General features: G+C 44.7%; 2 protein-coding genes across 5 annotated transcripts in view; both read right to left on the reverse strand.

Annotated features, from left to right (window-relative positions):
• LOC132868456 (sterile alpha motif domain-containing protein 9-like) overlaps positions 1-3,711 on the reverse strand; it is a 50,199-nt gene extending 46,488 nt beyond the window's left edge. For all 3 annotated transcript variants that reach the window (XM_060901346.1, XM_060901347.1, XM_060901345.1), the window contains exon 1: positions 3,484-3,711. The gene's annotated coding sequence lies outside the window, so the exon portion shown is untranslated. The remainder of the gene's footprint in view (positions 1-3,483) is intronic.
• Positions 3,712-9,240: 5,529 nt separating this feature from the next.
• LOC132868457 (serine/threonine-protein kinase/endoribonuclease IRE1-like) overlaps positions 9,241-18,290 on the reverse strand; it is a 118,281-nt gene continuing 109,231 nt past the window's right edge. The window contains exons 21-22 of one of the 2 annotated variants that reach the window (XM_060901348.1): positions 11,024-11,091; positions 9,241-10,700 (exon numbers count right to left, since the gene is read on the reverse strand). In XM_060901348.1, the coding sequence (XP_060757331.1) occupies positions 10,314-10,700; positions 11,024-11,091 (455 nt within the window). In that variant the 3' untranslated portion in view covers positions 9,241-10,313. The remainder of the gene's footprint in view (positions 10,701-11,023; positions 11,092-18,290) is intronic. The other variant, XM_060901349.1, reaches the window with a different exon arrangement.

Below are 18,290 nucleotides of genomic sequence, written 5' to 3' on the forward strand. Positions count from 1 at the left end.
TGAGTTCTGTATGAAGGTCCTTAGGTTCCTGTTGATCTTATACAGTTCCAGACATTCCAGTATCCATGTGTGTGGCATTGAGTCGTAGGCTTTCTTGTAGTCAATCCAGGCAGTGCACAGGTTGGTCTGTCTCTTCTTACAGTCTCGGGCGACTGTTCTATCGGCCAGTAGCTGGTGCTTGGCTCCTCTGGTGTTACTGCCAATTCCTTTCTGTGCCTCGCTCATGTATTGAGCCACATGCTTACTCATTTTTGCCGCAATGATGCCTGACAGGGCCTTCCATGTTGTGCAGAGACAGGTAATTGGCCGGTAGTTGGATGGGATGGGTCCCTTCTGGGGGTCCTTCATGATTAGGACTGTCCTGCCTTGGGTTAGCCATTCTGGGTGGGTTCCATCCCTCAGCAGCTGGTTCCTCTGTGCTGCTAGGCGTTCATGGAGTGCAGTTAGCTTCTTCAGCCAGTACGTATGGATCATATCGGGGCCTGGTGCTGTCCAGCTCTTCATCTTTGACACTCTTTCTTGGACGTCTGCCATTGAGATGGTTACTGGTTCTTGTTCTGGGAGGTTGCTGTGGTCAGCTCTTAGGTCCACTAACCATTGGGCATCGGTGTTGTGTGATGCCTTTCTTTCCCATATGTCTTTCCAGTATTTTTCCACCTCAGCTCTTGGTGGGTCTGACCGGTTGTTGTTCCCCTGCCATTGAGAGTACACCTTGGCTGGTTCAGTGGAGAACAGCTTGTTTATTCTCCTGGCCTCTCCTTCCTTGGTGTATCTCCTCAACCGGGTGGCCAGAGTTGTTAGTCGCTGTTTGGCAGTTTCGAGTGCCTCTGGTATGGAGAGTGAGTTGTACTTCCTGGGCGCCCCTTTATTCACCATGTTCCCTTTCTGTAGTTCAGCTAGCTGGCTAACTTCTCTCCTTGCTGCCTTTATCTTGGCCTCTAATCGTCTCTTCCATGGTGGATACTGTTTGTTATGTCCCGAGCCCACCTTGTGTCCAAGCATCTCCATGATTACTGTTGCTGTACTGTGTATCAGCTTGTTGGTCTCAGTGATGGTTCTTGTGGAGATTGTCTTCAGAGCAGCATTCACATCTACTAGTAGATCTTCTGAAGGTACTTGGCAACTCAGCTTCGGTATTCGTCGGGGGCTCCAGGTTTCCAGTTGGGTCACGATCTTCCTTCTCAGGTCAGCAGCTCTTGTGTTGAGGCTGTTAGCTGTTGGGGCTTGGTACCCAATCTCTGGTTGTGGGGATGATGACATCTCCCCGCTGACCTGTCTTCCTGGCTCCCCCTTGCCGTAGCATCGTTGTTGTATTTCATTAATCTCTAGTTGTGATAGCAGATTTCGATTATGGATGTTGGAACACTGGGCTAATAGCTGTTTCTTTGTTAGCCTTGATTGTGGGTTTCGAAGTATCCAATGGTCCCACATTCTCTGCATGTATCCCCTCTCTCTGGGATTGCTTGTATAGTAGCATTCCAGCAAATCCGTATTTTCTGTCCTCGTCCATCGATGTCTTGTTCCAGTAGCCCATTTCTCATCAGTTTGCCCTGGTTCCCTAGCAACTGATGCAGACCTTGTTGACCCGGGCGACGTCTGAGCCGGTATGACTCTTTCAGTTATGTTTTCACTCATTCCTGAGGTAGGCTGATATATCATGAGGGGTTTTTGCCTAAGGACCCTTACTGGATGATGTTTCTGGAACACTGCGTGGGTTGCCAATTCCACTTTTTATAAGCGACTTTGGGGTTTCTTTTTTTGTGAGCTCGCTTTAAAAAAAAATCAGAAGTCGTGGTTTGCGGGTTTTTGGGCTTGTGTTTCAGCGTTGTGACTTGTTTATAATTTTCTCCGTACACCGTCTCCCTTTTTACCTGCATACGATCCTAATCCATCAGAGGTGCTTGAACGAACTGTCTGTGCATTTGGCGAGTTCAATTTCCATAGTCCCCAGTTATCGACAGAAATTAGCCAGGGGGAAGGGGGAGATGTCAGTTATCATATTTTTTATTATTAAAAACAAAATATCAAATAATACTGAAGAGGGGAAAAATAATACTGATCTAAATATGTTGTGTTTTTATTTTTAGACAGTATGTGTTTAGCAAAACACATACTGTCTAAAAATAAAAACAACATATTTAGATCAGTATTATTTTTTCCCCTCTTCAGTATTATTTGATATTTTGTTTTTAATAATAAAAAATATGATAATGATTATGTTCACTGTATTGTTAATATTATTATTTATTGTTAATATGTTAATATTTAATTTAATGTTAATTTATTATTATTTATTGTTAATATTATTAGTGTATTATTAGTGTAATTATTATTGTTATTATTATGTATTCAATTATTTATTTGGCATGTGGTGCTTTTTGTATTGTCTAGAACATACATAAGATGAGCATATTATAGCAGCAAAATAGAAGCACAATCATTTGAATGCAGCAAAACTTTTGCTGCATTCAAATGATTGTGCTTCTATTTTGCTGCTATAATATGCTCATCTTATGTATGTTCTAGACAATACAAAAAGCACCACATGCCAAATAAATAACTGAATACATAATAATAACAATAATAATAAATGCTTCCAATGTTATAGTGTTCTTTGTATTTGGTTGCATTCACTGCATGAATATATTTGATTGACAATTTGACTGACAGTGTTTTGGCATATTTAACATTTATCCTCCAAAATAAATCAACTGTTTTGGTTTAAGATTGTGCAAGCCTTCAAATTTTCTCACTGAACATTTCTCCTTCACATTTTTCACCTGTAGGCATGTGACAAGATTTAACATGATATTGCTCAACCTACCTCTGTACAGTCAGCTAACAACTTATTAAAATGCACCAGAATTCAGCAAATAACATGTATGATAATAAAAAACTTCTGGGGGAGGACCCCCAGACCCCCCACTAATCATTTCCTTCAAACCAATGTACAACAACCTGTACAATCTGTTACATTGGCCAACCAATCTACATTCAAACTGCCATAATGTGTAGGGGGGCACTACAAGACACACATAGGCCTACAACACACAGATAAGGTGTATATCTCTGTGCAATATGATATGGTTATCAAATTAGAGGGTTATTTTCCAAAAAGTATATTGGGGCAGGGGGGCAGGGGCGGGTACGAGGCAGAGCCCCCCCCCACATAACCAATCCCAATTTAACCCCTGTATATATATAACGTATATATGGTATTACAGTATTAACTGTAGCCTACAAAATCCTGAAAGGGTCTTTTGTGCTCATTAACATTAGCAGTTATAGAAACTAGCCAACAAACATTGCTTCATCTTTCCAGTAAAGTAAATTACATAAACGTGTGAAGAATATATTGTTTTTCATTCGGAAGTGGCATTGTTTAGATAAAAACCTAAGAGTTCTGCTGAGTTAACTTTCTCCACAAGGCTTTGCAGTCGTTTTACAGACAACAGAATTTAAACAAAACAAAACCGGACTTACTTCAGGTAAAAAACTCCACCCGCTGTTTTTAATGGCGATGAAACACCGACCTTCTCACTTCCTGTCCATTTGGAGTGGAAGCTGTGTGACATTTAGGACATGAGCCACTCCATATCACCATAATCCCGCATTCAGGAACAGATTTCTGCCTTTTCTCTCGTTTTTCATAAACGGATATAATCTAGTAGTTTAATGGCGAAGAGGCAGGAGGCTGCCTCAGATATAGAGCCCCGCCCACTTCACACAGCACTCACACGCCTCCCTCCGGAAACAAACTTTCGTTTACGGGAAAGTGAAACTTATTGGTGAAACGCAACAAGCAGTGAGCTCAGCTCACCACAGGGAAAAGAAACTCAATTCAGGGTTGTTCTTTTCTTTCCCCCCAGGATGATGAAGCTACTTCACCAAAAGGTGGATTTTTTTTTCTAAGGGTAGTATCTCACTGGGCTGCGACAGAAAATTTGTGCGACAAAATTTCTCTCAAAATAGCTGCAAATGCGTCGCTGGTGTCGCAAAGCCGTCGCAAACCCTTCTCAAGTCAGTTTCCGTGAGACTTCCCTGCCTGCCCAGGGAAAGCCGGGCTGCGACAGCCTGCGACTAGTTGGAGACCCAACAATTGCGATAAAATATGCAAATTAGCGACAATTTTCACTTGGAATCACACTGAATTGATATTCACATATTTTACCGCAATTGTGTCTCCAACTAGTCGCAGGCTGTCGCAGCCCGGCTTCCCCTCGGCAGGCAGGGAAGTAAAGGAAGCCTCACGGAAACTGACTTGAGAAGGGTTCGCGACGGCTTTGCGACACCAGCGACGCATTTGCGGCTATTTTGAGAGAAATTTTGTCGCACGAATTTTTTGAACATGTTCAAAATTTCAGCAATGAAGGAGCGACTCATGCGAGGAAATTGAGAAGCCCCACAAATGTTTCAAGACACTTTTGAAACTCTCTCGTGAATGACATTCGCAATTTGTCACAAGCTATCGCAGCCCAGTGAGATATTAGCTTAACACCCCCATTAACTATTTTTTACAAGGGGTGCCAATGGAGGTCACAGTATATCAAGAGACAATCTTAAGTGCCGGGGAGATATATAAAATATGCACGGAGTCCATTCTTTAACTTGAGAAATGAAGTGTATCAATGAACAGCTGATGACTTCAGCAAAATAGACTTCATGCTAAAACTGTAATGAGTTTCCTGGTTATACAGTTGCACTGTGTGATTATGTATACACTTATAAAAGCGAATTTTTTTTTTTAATAATCATACTGTCTGTTATCACCCAAATGAGGATAGGTTCCCTTTTGAGTCTGGTTCCTCTCAGTTTCTTCCTCATGTGGTCTCAGGAGTTTTCCCTTGCCACCATTGCCTCAGGCCTGCTCATTAGAGATAAAACACATTTATTAGGGATAAATTTTAGTTTTTTTATTTCATCCTTCCTGACTGCCACAGGCGGTGCATAAGCACTGGCTGTCTCCATCTTGCACGTGCGCAGGTTTGAGTACCAATATCGGTGGTCACCCGTGACCCCTGATGAGCCCGGCTAACCAAAATGTTCCGGTGACATCAGAGGATCTGTTCCTTTTCATCTTCTCACACGCAGGTAGACTGCACATCACTGAGTTTTACTAAAAGAAAGCTGATAGTATCCATGTGTTTTCAATTGTTCGTCGCAGGTAGCCATGTGACAACTTGTCGGAGTTGTGAGCATCTCGCTCTCCAAATACTGCGATGAGCAAACGCTCTGGTGAAATGGTTGCTTCGGTTTGTCGTGTTTGCTCCTTTTACTCGGATCATTATCCTCAGCTGGTCTACAGCTGTTTATGTACCTAACTTATAAATTTATTTTGTAAGTATTACTTATGTATATACGTATTGATTGAGCTATTGGTAACAACATTGGTTGTAAGTTACCCGTTTTTGTTAGTGAAGGCAGCGTGTGCGCCCCCTCCCCGTATTATTTATTTTAGTCTGGCGGGGCGGCACGGTGGTGTAGTGGTTAGTGCTGTCGCCTCACAGCAAGAAGGTCCGGGTTCGAGCCCCGTGGCCGGCGAGGGCCTTTCTGTGTGGAGTTTGCATGTTCTCCGTGTCCACGTGGGTTTCCCCCACAGTCCAAAGACATGCAGGTTAGGTTAACTGGTGACTCTAAATTGACCGTAGGTGTGAATGTGAATGGTTGTCTGTGTCTGTGTGTCAGCCCTGTGATGACCTGGCGACTTATCCAGGGTGTACCCCGCCTTTCACCCGTAGTCAGCTGGGATAGGCTCTGGCTTGCCTGCGACCCTGTAGAACAGGATAAAGCGGCTAGAGATAATGAGATGAGATGAGATTTTTGTCTGGCGCGTTACCCTAGTTGGCATATTCTGGAGACAACTCGGTTGTGCTTGTTTTGTGTGTTTATGACCACAGCAAACTAACCTTTATTGGTGAAGGCAGTGTTTTTGGTCCCTCCCTGGCATTTGTCATGTTACTTAGTTATTTACTCATTGAATTATTGGTAACAAGGTTGGTTGTACCCATTTTTGTTGGTGAAGGCAGTGTGTGCGTGCTTATAGTTTGCTTTTTGAAGTTGGCAACAGTATTCTGTTTGAGCTAACTTGCTACTTTGGAACCAGCCAAGTTGTTCCTATAACTGTGTTGTGGCATCTCTGCTAGTGAAGGCAGTGGTTTCACTCCTACTACCAGCATAGGCGTATTTTGAACCATTGACTCTTATAGTTAGCAGAAGTGTTTTCGCTTAAGCTTACTTAATATACATCTGTTGCAACCCAGTTGGTGAAGGCAGTGCTCTCACTCCCACCATAGCATATTGACTTGTTTCTTACAGTTGGCTACAGTATTCTCATCTCATCTCATTATCTGTAGCCGCTTTATCCTGTTCTACAGGGTCGCAGGCAAGCTGGAGCCTATCCCAGCTGACTACGGGCAAAAGGCGGGGTACACCCTGGACAAGTCGCCAGGTCATCACAGGGCTGACACATAGACAACCATTCACACCTACGGTCAATTTAGAGTCACCAGTTAACCTAACCTGCATGTCTTTGGACTGTGGAGGAAACCCATGCGGACACGGGGAGAACACGCAAACTCCACACAGAAAGGCCCTCGCTGGCCACGGGGCTCGAACCCGGACCTTCTTGCTGTGAGGCGACAGCGCTAACCACTACACCACCGTGCCGCCTGCTACAGTATTCTGTTTGAGCTAACTTGCTACTTTGGTACCAACTAGGCTGTACCTGTACTGTATTGTGGCATCTCTGCTGGTGAAGGCAGTGCTCTCCCTCCCACTCCCAGTATCGGCATATTGTGAACCATTGGGGTTATAGTTGGCATAGTTTTCACTTGAGCTAACTTAATATATATTTGTTGCAACCCTTGTTAGTGATGGTAGTGCGCTCAGTCCCTCTCCCGGCATTATTTGTTGTTCCTTGTGTTTTGTATTTTGCTGGTTGCCACCATGTTGAGCAACCGTTTTTGTTTGACCTGTATGGCTTCTCTACAACCATCCTCAGGCTATGACATGTGTCCCTTGTGCCTTGGCCTTGAGCATCTGCGGGAGGGGGTCTCAGAAGATCCCTGCATGAACTGCAGCTTCAATCCTTGGGCAGTGAGGGCTGCTAGACTGGCTGAGGCAGAACAGCTGTTGGGGCATGTTCCATCACAAGAACAGTTGACTTTGGCCCAGTGATTGATCCCAGCCCAATCTGGCTAGTCAAAGCGTTGGGCTGCTGAGAGTGAGGGCGCCTCCTCCAGGAAGAAGGCCAAGGAGTCCAAACCAAGGTGGACCAGCTGTCTGAGGAGCTTAACCAGATGAAATCCCTCCTCCTAGCCCTTGAGTCTGCAACTGGTGCAGTGGATGTGGAGGCTCCTCCTACAACCATGTTGGCTCAGGAGGATGAGATCCTCTCAGTGCTGGCTTTGGCCACTGAGTTTGGTGAATATGAGGCAGACAAGGTCTCTGAGAATGTAGCCTCCTGTGCCTCTGAGGTGAGCTCACGTTCTTTGGCCCACAGTTCTGGGGAAGGTTCAGAGGGATAGCCTTGTGGGAGCCATTATTCATCCCACCTGCAGCTGGATGCTCCACAAGCTCAGCCAGCACTTATTTTTTCGCCATGTTCCAACCCCTGCCACCTTTTACCGCACCTCTGTCACATGAATACTTGAGGGAGTTGTATGCATGCTGGAGGGATTCTAGAGGCCCTCTCTCATGCAACATCCAATGGCCAAACCCTGCCAGCCATGCAGGGTTTGGCTTGGGCTACATACCAGTGATTGAGCTGACGATAATTGCTCTCATGGTCTCTCCTGATGAGACCATGATGTTGAGGCCAGATGCAAGGTGTCCCTGCTCTCCAAGGTCTGTGATGCAGTGACACATGGGGCACAAAGATAACTTACTATCACACCTAATGCTCACTCTCCCTGCTGGATCATGCTAGATGTTTCCATCCACAATTTTAGTAATGCATCTCTGCAGGCTTTTGTACTTGTGTCCAGAGAGCTTTTTGGCTGGCACAACTGTCCCTCACGGAGACATACAGGAGGACCCTCTGCAGTGTCCCATTGAAACCTGGTGAGCTGTTTGGGTCTGCTGATTTACAGGCACTTGAACACATGGTTCAAGCCAGGCAAACTAGACAGCAGTTTTCTGGGCTTCACAGGAGTGTGCCTCCTCGCAGCAGGCCTAGGGGTCCTTTGGCTGCCACCCAGCACTGCGCTTACCCCAATGGTTACCCTAGGTCTCAGTGCGCAGCTCTGCAGCCTGCTCAGCAGGCAGCCCAGGAGTTTTGGGCACCTGCCCTCTAGAAGACATCAGGCCTTGGATGCTGTCGGTCACTCCCCACAGGACCTCTAGAGGCATGGGGGCTTTACCCAGCAGCAGCTCAGTTACTGGGCTGTGTCCACCATGGATACCTGGGTGACTTCCCCCTTAACCCAAGGATATAAACTTCAGTTGTGACATAAGCTCCCCAACCTTTGGCCAGGTCAAGATGACCATGTATGACCCAGAAAAAGCCCCAACCTTGAGCCAGAAGTTGTCAGCACTCTTGGCCAAGGCTGCCATTGAGCCAGTAGACCACCCCTGTTACTGTACAACCAGAGAGTTCTAGTCAGCCTAAGTTCTCGTAGAAAAGAATCCTCGACTTAAGGGGACTCGACAGGTTCCTGAAGTTCCACATGTTTAGTATCGTAGAGGTTGTGTGTGTGTGTGTGTGTGTGTGTATAATTCTATGCTCAGGGAGTGTCCATCTCTGAGCCTTAAACAGTCTAACCTTGGGCTGAATGTTTTTACACCCACTCCTAGCCAGAATGGCAGATGTCTTTAAGGCTCTCGTTTTGTAAACAATCTCACTGTAGAACAGTGAATTTCAAAGTGTTTGTTTGGAGATGTCTATTGGGGAAGGATTATAAGGCTGAGCAGCAACTCTTGCTTCTCTGAGGTCATGGCTGATGTCCTTTCTGCTTTTACAGAGGTAGTCACACTTCATGATGAACTAGTCTTGTACTTTGTAACATCTAGCTGTTAATTACTCTTAATAATTGTGGAATGGAAGCAGGAATGGTGGTTGTATTCTCCCTCCTGTTGGTACCCGAGGTTGTTTGTTAATAGAAGTTGGTAAGGACTACGCAATTATTTAGACCCTGATTAATAAAATATAGAATTGGAGGATGCAACGCCCCCCCGTGACTGTGTATAGTCAGAGTTGCTATGATTCAGTTTTAGACATGGGGTTGTAATGCTTTATTTAGGAGTTTAGCATTATACAATAGCAGCTTTTAACAACAATTAAAAAAAAAAAAAAGGATTAAATCATGGAATTTTTCAACTGGTGAAAAAAGAAAATTAAATAAATTAATATACCTCTATGAGGGCATAAACAAAATATTTATACATATAAAGTTAAGTGTGGCTACTGTTCCCATTTAATGCAATAAAACCGGGATAATGTGGTCTACAATTAATATTGGACCTGAATTAATTTAATGTGCTTGAAATTGGCCCAAGTGTGCATACATTCAGGGGCAGGGGAGAGAATGAGAACTAATCTGATCTATAGTCTTCAGGCCTGATCATTGTTTTTGTAACGTCACCTATTAAAACTTGTCTAAAATGTTAATTCCATAGATAAAATTAAAAAATACATTTGATTTATGTTCATATCAAATATGTAATATGTCAAACTGTACAACAATTTGCAAATGTCACCCGACAAGCCATGATGAGAAAAATGGAAATGCGTAAAATAATCTGAATATTCCAGTTCCCTTTGGATACAACTGAGGTCAGCAGCAGCATAGCAACAGGCAGGAACAATTATCTCCCCCAACGTCACACAGCCAAGACAGAGAACAGTTTTTTTAAAAAAGGCACACTGGCCACATAGACGGATTTATCACCATTCAAGATACGTACAAAAATATATATTTAACAGCATAATCTCTTGACTGAGCATCACTGACATTGCACAGCAGAATAACTCTTGACAACTCAAGAGTTGAATACAAATAGTCCTTACCTCATGCGTATGCAAGCATCACAGTTTTCAGCCTTTACAAAAAGAATTATTTGAGAAAAAAAACAAAACAAAACCTTTTCAGTTTATTATAATACCATGGTCCAAAAAAACAGGATTGAATCCAGATTAGTCTAGCTTCACCAGGAACTAGGCAGTTCGGAAAAGTACCATTTTGTCTTAAACAGGTAAGGCACTTTGATGTGGGATGGCACCTCATGCAAGTAACACAGCTCAGGCACTGCAGGCCTGGACTGTACCAACTCAGAGAGAGGTGTCCATTCAGAATAGCAAAACCAATCCTGTTCTTTTACAGCACGGCATCTTCTTGGCTGGATGGAACGGAGAAGGCATTTTGCTCCTGTTGCACATGTTCAGTGCATTCAGGTAATATTGGAGAATCTAACGGTGGGGAAAAATCTGGGTCTAATGGCAGTTCTGAATGTATGAATGAAGAGGAGTCCTTTTGAATTGGCTCTGGGGGTTTGGCCTCAGGCTGTGTGTTAATGGTCCGTGAAGGCAACTCTAAGATGTGGTAGTAGGGCAGAAATGAACGCTCGTGGGCACACAAGCGCATGGCCCCGTGTGTGTGGAGCAGCAGTTGAGGAAAGCGGGACGTGAAGTAGGAGATAAAGTCATCTGGAATTGAGCCCAGTGTCTCCTGAACCTCCTCGGGTAATTCACGGTAATGGTGCTTCTGTGGAAAAAGTACATTTTCAAGTAAATGTGCTAACATTGCTTAAGATGGATGTGCAAGAGTAAGTTACCATAAAGCTACCTTGATAAAAAATAAAATATTGAACATTGGGAATAATTAAAAATGTTGTGCGAATAAAACCATGCTACGTATTCTCACTTGTGTGATTTTAGCCATGAAAGAATTTAAACAGCGAAATTAAAAGTGACAAATTTACATACAGGGTTGATTAAAAAGCAATAAACTAAAGGACAATTATTCCACTTGTTTGTTTGTACACATGTAAATGCAGGTCACCACAAGACACAGGACAGCAGACTTGCCTTGTTTCTCATGGCCCGCAAAAGATCTCGAACAGAGCCGCCTTTGTAGGAGCGAAACTTGCGGAGATCTGTAAAAGGATTAGTTTACGTTAAAATATTTTCAGAAGAAAATGTTCTGCAAACACCAGCACGGACAGGTCTCTTAAAGACTCATTTTCAATAGATACATAATTACAATTACAATTAATTCAAGTCTTGATCTACAGTACCAGGCAAAGATTTGGACACCTGCTCATTCATACATTTTTCTGTATTTTAACTATTTTCTACATTAGAGAACAATACCGAAGACATCAAAACTAACTCGTATTTTAGATTCTTCAAAGCAGCGAGTGTTTACCTTGATGACGCTTTGCACGCTATTGGCATTATCTTAACCAGCTTCATGAGGTAGTCACCTGGAATGCTTTTCAATTAACAGGTGCCTCGTCAAAAGTTAATTAGTGCAAGTTCTTGCCTTCTTCACACATGAGAGATCAAATAGTAAATAATAATTAAACTAGATAGAACTCGACGCCACCTGGCGACTTGTCCAGGGTGTACCTCGCCTTTCGCCCGTAGTCAGCTGGGATAGGTTCCAGCTTGCCTGCGACCCTGTAGAAGGATAAAGCAGCTAGAGATAATGAGATGAGAACTCGACGCCAATGGCGTCGATGGGGATGCCTCCGCCCGGTAGACTACACGCCTTATTGAGTTGTGACTTGGGGATGGACATTTGACCTCACAGTAATCTTGACCTGGTGAAATTACTTGTATCAGCCTTGGAGATATTGTGTTCAGAAGGTTTTCGGACAGACATTTGACCTCACAGTGACCTTGGCCTTAGACCTTTTGATCTCAAAATTTAAATCAGTTCATGTTTGTCCCAAAGCGCACAAATGGTGAAAGTTTGGTGAAATTCCTTTCATTAGCCTTTGAGATATCGCGTTCACAAGGTTGCGGGACGGACGCACGCACGGACAACCCGAAAACATAATGCCTCCTGCACCTTACGGTGGCGGAGGCATAAAAAAAAAAGCCCTATTGCACAAACGTAGTAATCTATGTCGAAAACCGCTCAACTAAGTACAGAGAAACAACACTATTGAATTAGAAGGCATGTCCAAACTTTTGCCTGGAACTGTATAATACATTTACCAAGATTACAGCACTGCAAACAGGGTTCCTACACTTTTACCAGTTCAAATTTCCAGATGTCAGAGTACATTTTTCAGACCATACTTGATGCCATCATACAAATAAGTAGATGCTTATTTTTAAATAAATGTTTAAAATCCAACTGTTAATATGCATGTTACATTGAGTAAGCAAGTTAGCATGTTGCAAAATTTCTAATGGCTCCCTGTGGCAAGGTCCTGTAGCTCAGACAAATCAATTAACACCAAACCCAGACAAGTTCAATGCAGCGCTGTTCTGTTTTTGCCATTCAGATCTGAAAAACTAACCTGATCCCTTCTACCTGTAACAGTAACCAGAAGGATGTTGATAAAAAGGGGACAGAAGTGCACTGACTTTTTGCTTCACTGAATATTAGATGAAGTAAAACTAGTTTAAAGGCGTCACGCAGTGGCGATAAAAGTCGCATTATTCTGCACCAGAATGCTTTCGAGATTCGAAATAAATTGACCGTCGATTTTTCAAAAGCTTCCCGCGGTTGTAATCGGTCCTTATTTGATCATGCCCATCACTTGAAATTTTCCACGTTCGCAGCGCCCCCTCTCGGTCAATGGAACAGCTGCGTGACGTCATACCAGTAACCACTCGGTGCAGTTGCAATGAGGGACACACCAGAAAATAGGAGTGATGCTGAGGAAATTAGCTTTGATTTTACCGATACAGAAGAAGAAAATGGCCCACAAGTAGAGATTTTGACAGCTGAATGTCCTGGTGGTATCCAGCATTACAGATTTGAACCTGAGCGCTCATCTTCAGAAGAAAATGAGGACAGTTCTGACGACGACAGAAACGAAGACGGGCGACTTGAAGACTTGTTTTGGTTGGTTTCTCTGACTAAATCACTACTTATGTGTATTTTTAAAGACCATTTTCACTTGAATTAGAATGCTGTGTGATTTAATCTATGATTATGTGTAATACTGATAGCTGTAGGGGGTGAAAGTATAGCTAGAAAGATTGAATTCTAGCAACTTGACAGCTTGTGATCTCGCAAAATGCAGTGGGCCTTCTGATACAGTAGACCCCTTGATATTCCAGTTTTCATCATTTTCCTTTTATTGCGGTTGATTTTAACTTGATATTCAGTATGTTATAGGCTGGGAGTATTGAGCTTTGTATTGTATTGTTTAGTAAACGTACAATCGTCAGTAATAAGTGATAATTATTAGTTAAAGGCAGCTCTGTGGCATAAATCTTTCAATTAATCTTCTGTCATCCATTTGCTAAAATTATGTGCCACGTGTTATCAAGACAACACTTCATGTGACAAAGAAAGATATGACAAATACATAAATATATGAAAATCATTTTGTACAATTAATGATTGATACATAGAAACACTTAACACGTGTGTGTGGCAGCGGGGGCGTGGTCAAGCGCCGGTCTGTGACAGGAGGGCGGAGCCAGGGAAGGTGAGTGGCAGAATCATTACACCTGACGGTAATTAACCTGTGTTTTCCCAGTAACCGCGCCCTATTTAAGGAGGCAGAGGGAGAGCAGAGAAGAGCTCATCCCGGGACAAGAACACAGTGCGTGTGTGTTTCGCTATCAGATTAAAACTGGCGGTTATACTGAAAAGTCTGGCAATAAAAAGTCTATTTGCATCTGAAGCGTTGTCCTGCCGTCCTCTGTGCTCCACCCACACTTCAGAGAGCTCTACGGTGGTGCCAAAACCCGGGACAAGGTGGAGCACCAACCTCGCAGCCCCATGGAATCCTCCCCGTTCGCGGACCTGGTCCACGCCCTCGCCACGGCTCAGCAAAGCCAGCACCAGGCGCTCGTCACGCTCCGAAAGGAGCAAGAGCGGCGCTTCGAAGCCCTGGTGCTGGCCCAGCAGGAAGATCGCGAGGCATTCCGGCATCTCGCGTCGGCGGGGTCCACCAGCGCCCCGGCCTCGGGCCCGTCTCCCCTCACCGTGACCAAGATGGGCCCGAAGGACGACCCCGAGGCGTTTCTCACATTGTTCGAGCAGGTCGCCGAAGCCTCGGGGTGGCCGATGGAGCAGCGCGCGGCGCGCCTCCTCCCCCTCCTGACGGGAGAGGCGCAGCTGGCCGCGCTATAACTCCCCGCCGGCCGGCCTACGCGGACCTTCGCCGGGCCGTCCTCCAGCGCGCGGAAGCGCTGGCGCTGTTTCAGCGCTGCTTCATCGGCCACCCCGAGGCTTCGGCGACCTGCTCGAACAATGTGAGAAACGCCTCGGGGTCGTCCTTCGGGCCCATCTTGGTCACGGTGAGGGGAGACGGGCCCGAGGCCGGGGCGCTGGTGGACCCCGCCGACGCGAGATGCCGGAACGCCTCGCAATCTTCCTGCTGGGCCAGCACCAGGGCTTCGAAGCGCCGCTCTTGCTCCTTTCGGAGCGTGACGAGCGCCTGGTGCTGGCTTTGCTGAGCCGTGGCGAGGGCGTGGACCAGGTCCGCGAACGGGGAGGATTCCATGGGGCTGCGAGGTTGGTGCTCCACCTTGTCCCGGGTTTTGGCACCACCGTAGAGCTCTCTGAAGTGTGGGTGGAGCACAGAGGACGGCAGGACAACGCTTCAGATGCAAATAGACTTTTTATTGCCAGACTTTTCAGTATAACCGCCAGTTTTAATCTGATAGCGAAACACACACGCACTGTGTTCTTGTCCCGGGATGAGCTCTTCTCTGCTCTCCCTCTGCCTCCTTAAATAGGGCGCGGTTACTGGGAAAACACACAAAACACAGGTTAATTACCGTCAGGTGTAATGATCCTGTCACAGACCGGCGCTTGACCACGCCCCCGCTGCCACAATGTGTTTTTAAAAAAATTATTTTTTCTATCAATACCTAGCCATGACCTTGAAATCAGATCCATTGATAACAGTCACAAATAGTGTTCAGTGTTTGTTGTTACAGCCAAACACAATACACCAATTAGGCATTTTGTATCACAGAATATTAATACATCATTTCATAGTGTTTTGAGTGTTCAAAACTACCCACAAACTGAATAAATCCACAAAATCCGCAATGTAAACAACTCTGGTAAACGCACGCTATAGAGAAAACATGGGGACAGGCCAGCATCACCCAAGGGAGGTTACTGGTATGACGTCACACATAAGTTGACCTAGTTAACGGCTGGCTGCCTAAATTTGGCTGTGCGCGTCAACTTTAAATGCTTGTAGCGGGCGCATCGTGACACTGAGATCGCGGGAAACCGAGGGGCTTGAATAACCCACCAAACCTGACATTTTGACACATGATATAGCCTGATTGCTGAAATTACCACACGACGCCTTTAATAATTGACTTATTCGTTGAACAAATCAAATCATACATTAAAAGAATGTATTTTGAAAACTGGACAGCACCAGGAATAAAACGTAAAATCACTGGTCATAAAAAGTTTAGAACACTTCTCCCCCCTTTGTCTTTTTATGTCTTTCCTTCTGTCATAGGCACATACACACCATCATGCAAATACATGCAAACACACAGGAAACAAGCTACAGCCTGCTGCAAAAGACTGGTTGAGTGACGCAGGCATCCATACATACAGTGGGGCAAAAAAGTATTTAGTCAGCCACCAATTGTGCAAGTTCTCCCACTTAAAAAGATGAGAGAGGCCTGTAATTTTCATCATAGGTACACTTCAACTATGAGAGACAGAATGGGGGGGGGAAAGAATCCAGGAAATCACATTGTAGGATTTTTAATGAATTAATTGGTAAATTCCTCGGTAAAATAAGTATTTGGTCACCGACAAACAAGCAAGATTTCTGGCTCTCACAGACCTGTAACTTCTTTAAGAGACTCCTCTGTCCTCCACTCGTTACCTGTATTAATGGCACCTGTTTGAACTCGTTATCAGTATAAAAGACACCTGTCCACAACCTCAAACAGTCACACTCCAAACTCCACTATGGCCAAGACCAAAGAGCTGTCAAAGGACACCAGAAACAAAACTGTAGACCTGCACCAGGCTGGGAAGACTGAATCTGCAATAGGTAAGCAGCTTGGTGTGAAGAAATCAACTGTGGGAGCAATTATTAGAAAATGGAAGACATGCAAGACCACTGATAATCTCCCTCGATCTGGGGCTCCACGCAAGATCTCACCCCGTGGGGTCAAAATGATCACAAGAACGGTGAGCAAAAATCCCAGAACCACATGGGGGGACCTAGTGAATGACCTGCAGAGAGCTGGGACCAAAGTAACAAAGGCTTCCATCAGTAACACACTACGCCGCCAGGGACTCAAATCCTGCAGTGCCAGACGTGTCCCCCTGCTTAAGCCAGTACATGTCCAGGCCCGTCTGAAGTTTGCTAGAGAGCATTTGGATGATCCAGAAGAGGATTGGGAGAATGTCATATGGTCAGATGAAACCAAAATAGAACTTTTTGGTAAAAACTCAACTTGTCGTGTTTAGAGGAGAAAGAATGCTGAGTTGCATCCAAAGAACACCATACCTACTGTGAAGCATGGGGGTGGAAACATCATGCTTTGGGGCTGTTTTTCTGCAAAGGGACCAGGACGACTGATCCGTGTAAAGGAAAGAATGAATGGGGCCATGTATCGTGAGATTTTGAGTGAAACCCTCCTTCCATCAGCAAGGGCCTTGAAGATGAAATGTGGCTGGGTCTTTCAGCATGACAATGATCCCAAACACACCGCCCGGGCAACGAAGGAGTGGCTTCATAAGAAGCATTTCAAGGTCCTGGAGTGGCCTAGCCAGTCTCCAGATCTCAACCCCATAGAAAATCTTTGGAGGGAGTTGAAAGTCCGTGTTGCCCAGCGACAGCCCCAAAACATCACTGCTCTAGAGGAGATCTGCATGGAGGAATGGGCCAAAATACCAGCAACAGTGTGTGAAAACCTTGTGAAGACTTACAGAAAGCGTTTGACCTCTGTCATTGCCAACAAAGGGTATATAACAAAGTATTGAGGTAAACTTTTGTTATTGACCAAATACTTATTTTCCACCATAATTTGCAAATAAATTCTTTAAAAAAAAATCAGACAGACAATGTGATTTTCTGGATTTTTTTTCTCATTTTGTCTCTCATAGTTGAAGTGTACCTATGATGAAAATTACAGGCCTTTCATCTTTTTAAGTGGGAGAACTTGCACAATTGGTGACTGACTAAATACTTTTTTGCCCCACTGTACGTTCAAACCTAAAGATGAGACATCGTAGTCAGACACATCAAGCTAAGAAGTCTCGTGCGAGTGCACCACACACACAAGTAAAGACAACCATGTTCTCGCACATCTGTTCCAACTAACACACACACCAAACACTTGCCATCGGTCACACCAGCAAAACTTACACCTTTATTTATTTATTTTAAAGTTCTGCATAGATATGATGTAGCCCAACGTGGTAAATGTCAGACACCGCAGAAATCCATCCATAACCGCTTATCCTGTGCAGGGTCGTGGGCAAGCTGGAGCCTATCTCAGCTGACTATGGGCAAGAGGCAGGGTACACCCTGGACAAGTCGCCAGATCATCGCAGGGCTGAGATAAACTACCATTCACACCTACGGTCAATTTAGAGCCACCAATTAGCCTAACCTGCATGTCTTTGGACTGTGGGGGGAAACATGCAAACTCCACACAGAAAGGCCCCCCCCATCAGCCACTAGGCTCAAACCCAGAACCTTCTTGCTATCCGCTACACCACCGTGCTGCCCACCACAGAACTCACCTCAGACTAGGGCTGTGGGATATATCGAATATACTCGATATATCGCCGAAAATTCTGTGTGAGATACATAAAATTATTATATCGTAACTATCGAGTATTTTATGGTAATCTTCTGACTTGCGTTCGTTTCGTGTTTGTTTAAAACATTTTCCGGTGGTTTTCTCCCTGTCCCTCAGGCAGTAACGTGAGAGGCTGCTTAAGGGTAAAAAATACAATAACGTCACGCACTCACCAACCAATCCCGGGCGACATCTCGGTGCTGAAAGGAACTTCCGGGAAGATTTTCTAGTTTCGGTTGTGTTGCCAGATTGGGCGGTTTTAAGTGCGTTTTGAACATAGTTTGGGCTGGAAAACGTCAGCAGTATCTGGCAACACTGCCGGCGGGAAGATTTCCTAGTTTCGGTTTACAGTGCTGACTCA

This window comes from Neoarius graeffei, chromosome 20 (assembly GCF_027579695.1).
Source record: "Neoarius graeffei isolate fNeoGra1 chromosome 20, fNeoGra1.pri, whole genome shotgun sequence".
In the NCBI taxonomy this organism is placed as follows: Eukaryota; Metazoa; Chordata; class Actinopteri; order Siluriformes; family Ariidae; genus Neoarius; species Neoarius graeffei.